General features: G+C 35.9%; 1 protein-coding gene across 1 annotated transcript; it reads left to right on the top strand.

Annotated features, from left to right (window-relative positions):
- The first annotated feature begins 6,862 nt into the window (after positions 1-6,862).
- Positions 6,863-7,801, top strand: LOC134360430 (olfactory receptor 6C65). The gene has a single exon (XM_063074796.1). It carries the CDS (start codon positions 6,863-6,865, stop codon positions 7,799-7,801), a length of 939 nt encoding a protein of 312 aa, XP_062930866.1.
- Positions 7,802-8,064: the final 263 nt, after the last annotated feature.

Below are 8,064 nucleotides of genomic sequence, written 5' to 3'. Positions count from 1 at the left end.
AATCAATGACAACTTATCTGAAGAAATAGATTCTAATAGGCAATAAGTGGAAATAAGTAAAAATCAGTATAAATCTCTTTGGAGCAAAATTGTTAGGAAATGTATTCATTTCTAAGGGTTGCTGTAACACAGTACCAGAAATCAGGTGACTTTAACCTTTCATTTAAATATGTCTCATTGTAGATATTTCTGAGTTTATCTTACCTGAAGTTCACTGAGCATCTTAGAGTGTAGATTCATGTCTTTCTTCTAGTTTGGAAAGTTTAAGTATTTTTCTTCAAATATCTCTCTCCCTCCATACATCCCCCCCCCCAGACTTCCTATAATGCATATTTTGGTACACTTGATGGTTTAAGTCTCATAGGCTCTGTTGATTTTTCCTCATTCTTTTTCTGTCTCCTCTTCTGACTGGATAATTTCAATTGTCCCATCTTCAAGATTGCTGATTCTTTCTTCCGCTTACTAAAATCTGCTGTTGGAGCCCTTGAAATATTTTTATTGCAGCTATTGAACTGTTCAGCTTTAGAATCTCTATTCTATTTTTTTTTTTTTTTTTTTTTTTTTTTTTTGTCTTTTTCATGACCGGCACTCAGCCAGTGAGTGTACCAGCCATGCCTATACAGGATCCGAACCTGCGGCGGGAGTGTCGCCGCGCTCCCAGTGCCACACTCTCCCAAGTGCGCCACGGGCTCGGCCCTCTATTCTATTTTTTAATAATTTTTATCTTTAATCGCTTTCTTTATTCATTCACCATTTTCTTGGTCTCTTTAAGTTCTTTGTCCATGATTTTCTTGAGCTCTTTGAACATATTTAAGACAGTTGATTTGAAACCTTTATTTAGTATATGTAACATTTGCACTTTCTCAGAGACAGTTTTTGTCCATTTCCTTCTCCATCAGTGTGAATGGGCCATATTCTCCTATTTCTTCATAAGCCTTGTCACTTTTGTTTTTGTTTTTGCTTTTGTTTTGTTTTGTTTTTGTTTTTGTTTTTTTTTGAAAACTAGACATTTTGAGTACTATAATGTGGTAACTCTGGAAATCAGACTATTTGCTTTCACCAGGTTTTGCTATTCTTTCTTGCTGAGTGCTGTAATCATTCATTTATTTAGTGACTTTACTATTTTTGCTAAGACTGTATTTCTTGTCATGTAATTGCTGAAGTCTCTGTTCTGTTATCTCAATAGTCAACCAGTGACCTGATAGAGACTTCTTTAAATGCCTAGAGCCAAAAAGAGATGGAAAAAATGAACTCTCCTGGTCTTTGCAGTTTGGCTATGAGCTGGGGCACTTCTTCAATGCTAAGTCATTCTGCCTAACACTCTGCCTTAGCCTTCTCCTCCTGCTTGCATGAAGCCCAGGGGTCTTTTCCAAACATGTTTCTGGCCCAGGGCATGTATGAAGCTGCTTCAAAAAGTTCACGGAAAATATGTATTATGAAAAAATTGCATAGATTTCAAAAATTTGTGCACCAAAATAAACTTTAACTAATGTGTTATGACATGTCTGAATAGTATCAAGTTTGAGGCACTAAGACGGATAAGACTTCAGTTTGAAAAGAGCTCCTATTGGAGCAACTTGAATTCTGCTAAAATTGAAGCAAGAACAAACATCAAATTTATGGTGAAGCTTGGGTAAAAGAATGGTGAAGTCATTGATGCTTTACAAAAAGTTATGGGAACAATTCCCCAAGGAAATCAGCAATTTACAAATGGATAAGCCATTTTAAGAAGGAAAGAGATGCTATTAAAGATGAAGCCTGCAGTGGCAGACCATTCACAACAATTTGGGAAGAAAAAATTTATCTTTTTTATACACTATTTGAAGAGGACTGATGATTAACAGCAGAAACAATAGCCAACATGATAGACATCTCAATTGGTTCAGCTTACACAATTCTGACAGAAAAATTAAAGTGAAGCGAACTTTCTACTTAACGGGTGCCAAAACTCTTACACCCAGAAAAGCCACAGATAAGAGCAGAGCTTTCCATGGAAATTTTAAACAAGTGGGATCAAGATTCTGAAGCATTTCTTCAAAGAATTGTAACAGGAAATGAAGCATGGCTTTACCAATACAATTCTGAAAACAAAGCACAATCAAAGCGCTGGACACAAGGGTGGAAGTGGTCCAGTCAGAGCAAAAGCAGACCTGTCAAGAGCAAAGGCCATGGCAAGAGTTTTTAAGAATGCTTAAGGTATTTTGTTTGCTGACTTCCTGGAGGAACAAAGAATGATAATATCTGCTTATTGTGAGAGTGTTTGGAGAAAGTCAGCCAAAGCTTTAGCAGTAAAATGCCCAGGGAAGAGTCCAGAATCCAATGACAAGGGCAATTTTATGAGAATTTCAATGAAAAACTATTAGGCATCCACCTTACAGACCTGATTTGGCTCCTTCTGACTTCTTTTTGTTTCTTAATTGCATTAGGCCGTTTCTGTTGCTTGTAAAAAAAAAATACTCAGAACTGGGTAATTTGTAACAAAACAAAATTTATTGCTTACAGCTTCTAAGACTGGAAAGTCCAAAGACAAGGGAACACATCTGGTAAAGGCCTTGGTGGTGGTGACAATGACCCAGGGGTCTCACATGGCAGAAATGGCAGAGCAGAGAGAGAAACAAACCTCCTCATTTACTCTTTTAAATGTCACCAGAACCACTCCCTTTATTCCAAGAATGGATCAATCCATTCACAAAGGTGCAGTCCTCACAATCCAATCACCTCTCCAAGGCCCCCCCTTTCAACTACCACAATAGGATTTCCCACCCTCTTAACACTGTCATAGTGGGAACCAAGCCTCTAACACATTAAACTTTTGGGGGGACCCAATTCAATCCATAATACTAATCTTTAAAACATCTTTAATAAGCACCCATTTTTCTTCAGTTAATAATGTAAAAAAGGCTGCATTGACATGATTAAATTCTCAGGACTATATGCCTGATTTCATTGCTTACAAAAGTGTGTTGAACTTAATGGAGCTTATGTTGAAAACATAAAGTTTATATTTTTTATTCATATATTTTAATTCCATTTTCCCACAAACCTTCGAAGTCCCTTTGTATGTTTCACTCCTGCTTCCATGGTATATAAGGTGGCCCTACTGAGGCCTTTGTATCCCAAGAAGCTTCATCCAGCCTCTTCTTTCCCTGGCTTTGGAATATATCCTCTGCTTGCCACATTTATTGTCCTTTGCCTCAGGCAGCTATGAGAAATGTATACCTTTAAATCTTTTGACAGCCACCACTACTGCCTAGAAAGCCACTGTATCTCCAGGAGGATAAAACAGAGGTCAGGCTCTGCACCAGTCCCTTTGGGAACCTCCGGACTGGTGAAATATGCACAATAATATTTTAAGAACAAGTTTGTATTAGCCCTTGGCACCCACAAGCCACACCAGGTATGCAGGATGCCATCCCTATGGCTGCCACTATCCTAGGGAATGAGGAATCGTAAGAAGGTAAGTACACCACCATAACGTTTTCTTGCCAAAACTTAGCCACCTTTTTTCTCCATTAAGCACTCCTTTTTTCTGCTGTAAGTTTTTTACTACATCCCAGATTTCCCCCCAAAAAATTGATTCTGCAAGTTTTGCCAACTGAGTGGGTTTCTTCTGTGAGAGGACAGATCCTTTGCATTCCCTACTCTGTTATTTTCTGTCAGCCAGAGTATAAATTTTTAATTTTAATGGTGTCCAATTAACCATTTTTTTTCTTTTATGAATTGTTCATGAATTAGTGACCTAAAATAATGGACAAAAGTGCTCCTTCCAGTTGGATATTTTTCAAAGATTCAGTTTTATATGCTTTTTAAAATGTGAGTCAAAAATAAAGAAAAGTAATAGAAAGAAAGCAAAAAAAAAAAAATTCGGTTAAGTAATACCAGGTATATTCATGGTCTAGATGTGAGGAATTCTTTCGCTCATATTGGTGTAAAGGTAATTTTTACAGGTAGACTCAAGCTACTAGGTTTCTCCTGGTCTTTACCACTGCCTGATTATGTGAGAGCACTCTTTACCATAATCATGACCACAGCCCCACAAATGTTCCCTGTTATTCAAAGTCACAAGTACTGCTTTAGCTCTGATTGGCAGAGTAGAGCATGCCATGTGGTCTGGCATTCCCATAACCATTAATTGAAGCCTGAAATCCATTATGCTGATGACCAAACTCACACATACCATAAATTACCCAACAATGGGTCACACATCTTTTCTCCCTAAATCCACAAATGTCAGGTATTTATTTTAAGAGATCTATATACTTTGTTAAATAACTCAATTAAAAATGTGTGGTCTTCCCCCAACGAACCTCAGTACACCCAGAAAACTAGTTCTTCATTCTTGCTTGTGCTATCGAATCTCTAGGTTAACATTTCTTTTGGGCCCCCAATTACATTGCATCCTCATAATTTATGTTCTCTCATTGAAATTCACTAGAAAGTTAAGTTGAGTCTCTTTTCATTTAAAATAATAATCAAAATGATAATTTGAAAAAAAATAAACAAGAGATCTTTATTTCATCAGTTTTTCCCTTTGCTTCATACAAAGTTTAACATTATAGGTACAATTCTATATTCCTCCAAAACCTAATGGCCCCCAAAGGAACCCAATTAAAGTGTTGCCAAAATAAATTGTGCTGTAGACACACTTGTTTTTCTGTCTCCTGGGAGGTTTCTATTATGTTTCCCTCAAAAACAAACACTTCTCTAACATTACATTGAAAAAGCTGTAAAATGTGTCTGTGTATTTCTTTTGGAGAAAGCGTTTTGGAGAAACTATTTCAAGGGACAATGTCAGAAAAATGAAACACATAACATTTACATTCCGAAAAGAAATGTGGAAGTATGTTGCTTGGAATTTCTCATCCTCACAGATTAGATTTTGGATTGAGAAATGGGTGGTTTATGACAAGGAGGAAGCTGGACAAATTAATAATTGGGTTTCTGTATAAAAGTGAATTAGTTTGATAAAAGGTGTAAAAATGTAGAAACCCTTTTTAATCTAACCAGAAAAATATTTAGTTTTAAACTATGACTTGAATCCATCAAGGACTAACAAAAAAGTGAGTAAATTTTTTTCTTTATCCACTTCACTAATTTATTTTTCTAAATCATGTTAACAATTACTCTCTTTGAAATGTATCACAAAGGCATTTTGTCAATTCTTCCATTATTTTCTCTGCCACAATCTTTCTAAATTTTCACAGCTCAATTTAGAAATGTACTATACCTGCCTCAAGAAAGAGTTAGGCAGCATTTCCCAAGCAAAAAACCTCAGCTGGTATGACTTAATACAGTCATACTGGATAGGATGCATTACCCCATGCCATTGTCACCTGCACCCTTCCTAATGCCTCACACTTTGACTCTGTTCATGAAATCAGACTACCCTCATTGTTCACTCGAGCATTGCCAAGCTGGTTTCTCTCAAACTAGTACTGCAGTAAATCATGTTGAGCAACCCAGGTAGACATCTTCAGGACTTTGACTATTTACCTCACTGAGATTCTAAAACTCTTATTACTTAAAATTTCCATTTTGTTGGCACACTCCACTACTGCTATCTGTATTAGTCAGAATTAACTAATACAGAGTAATTGATGCATGAATGCAGAGCTTATCCCATAGAACTAAAACAAACCTCTGAATCTTGAGGTCAGTACTGATCAGGGTTGCATAACATTATCCAATCATTAATTAATTCTTTCCTTTGCCAAATAAAATTAAACCTGAGTCTGGGTTAAACACTGGAAATAGTGCAGTAGAAGACAAAAGAGAATGTTACCCTATCTGCATATACTACATATGTGCTCTTGGGAGAGTGACATAACTGCTCTATACATCAATTTCCTCATCTGAAAAATTAGTCTGTTAATAGAGCCTATCAGGAGGATTGTTGAGCCTATCTGGAGGGTAAAGGTTATATAGATCTTTTTAAAAACAAGAAGAAGAGGAAGAGGAGGAGGTAAAGTGAGGAGAAGGAGAAAATAAAATTTATTATATTTTATGTGATATGATTATATTGTTGTATTATCTTTCTTCTAATATATTTCTTTTTTTATCACATTCCTGAAGAACAAGAAATTTATCAAAGTATGATTTTTCAAAGCAGAGCTTGATAAACAACTCTTTGAAATAATATATTTAGTCTTAATGGGAATTAACTAATTTATTTTATTATTGATATGATTGACTACATTTGAGAAATCCAATAGGAACTTTTATACTGTGGCCGTGTTTACTAATAAGGGTTGACATTGAGTTGGTGTCAACTTCAGTCTGAGAGGAGCTATTAGGGTCAATTTTGCATGAAGGCAAGAAGGGATGGATTTCAATAAGACTTTCCCATAAATACAGTATTTTGGTTTTTTGCTTATGAAAAGAAATTAAAAATCACTAGAAAAAGATTAAATTATGACTCGAAACTAAGTTTTCCAATGACAAAATTAGCATTTGTATTTTATGACTGCTAAATTTTCAAAATTACTATGTATTTCAATAACATTTAATCTTCCCCAAGCACAATGAAATAAGGTAAGCATGTCATCACTACCCATTTTTATAACTTTAAAAAAAAACTGTGTTTTAACTGAGAAATAAAAATTATACAGCAGGGGATTATCAAAGCTGAGATTTAGAATCTGTTTTTTAATTAATAAAGCACAGATTAATCGTTTTTCTACTAAACAAATTCTGATACGAGCTTGCAGTTCCGAAGGTTAGCTATTTTGCCACTTGTCAGATGCTTCTGTGACAGTTCTTTATGAAGAATGACAGCACTACAAGTGTATTTGAAATCAAATCATGAATTGACATTCACTCCTTTTTTTTGATTTACAGATCTATAAGAATTCAGAGCTTAGCCATGCCAAATAAGACATCAGTTAGGGAATTCATTCTGCTGGGACTTACAGACGATCCAGAGTTACAAGTTATGTTATTCTCTTTTATGTTGATGACATACTTATTGAGTGTAAGTGGAAATGTGACCATAATTGCATTAACACTATTGAATATTCACTTGAAAACTCCCATGTATTTCTTCCTCAGGAATTTCTCTTTCTTAGAAATTTCATTTACAACAGTCTGCATTCCTAGATTTCTTGTCAGCATTGCTACGGGAGACATAAGCATTTCCTATAATGGTTGCATGGCACAAGTATTTTTTTTAATCCTTCTGGGATCAACAGAGTTTTTTCTTCTGGCTGCCATGTCCTATGATCGCTATGTGGCTATCTGCAAACCTCTACATTACACAGCTATCATGAGTAACAAAGTCTGCAGCCAACTTGTAATCAGCTCCTGGCTAGCTGGTTTTCTCATTATTTTTCCCCCAGTTATTATGGGCCTCCAACTGGATTTCTGTGACTCCAACATCATTGACCACTTCACCTGTGATTCTTCTCCTATGCTGGTAATTGCTTGCACAGACACAAAGTTTCTAGAACTTATGGCATTTTTCTTAGCAGTATTCACACTCGTGGTAACTTTGGCCTTGGTGATTCTCTCCTACACACTCATCCTTAGAACAATTCTGAAGATCCCCTCTGCCCGGCAGAGGAAAAAGGCCTTTTCCACTTGTTCCTCCCATATGATTGTGGTTTCCATTTCTTATGGGAGTTGCATTTTTATGTATGTAAAAACATCTGCAAAAGAAGGTGTGGCTCTGAGCAAAGGTGTAGCAGTACTGAATACCTCTGTTGCTCCCATGCTGAATCCCTTTATTTACACCTTAAGGAACCAGCAGGTGAAACAGGCCTTTAAGGACTTCACCAAAAAAATGTTATCATCAAACAAGCACTAATCATTATGAAATCTGTAGCTGAAACCACAAATAAGCCATAAACAAATACAAATTGTTCTTCTAGGTAATAGATATACACAAAGGAATAAAGCATACAAAGGTTTGTACCATTGCAGAGCCTACTTTTAGTAATAGAATATACACATTAAACAGCCAATATAATAGAAAAGTAGTAGTAAGTGATAAATGCTTTGTAAAAAGGAAATGCAATATAGACAGGTGGTGATGGGTAGAATTCAAATTAAATAGCCTAGTCAAAGACG

This window comes from Cynocephalus volans, chromosome 12 (assembly GCF_027409185.1).
Source record: "Cynocephalus volans isolate mCynVol1 chromosome 12, mCynVol1.pri, whole genome shotgun sequence".
NCBI lineage: Eukaryota > Metazoa > Chordata > Mammalia > Dermoptera > Cynocephalidae > Cynocephalus > Cynocephalus volans.
The sequence above is the reverse complement of the archived record's forward strand: the minus strand, read 5'-3'. Positions and strand labels throughout refer to the sequence as shown.

Bases quoted from the DNA above. Each gene is read 5' to 3' on its own strand.
- LOC134360430 (XM_063074796.1), top strand. From the start codon at position 6,863: ATGCCAAATAAGACATCAGTTAGGGAATTCATTCTGCTGGGACTTACA.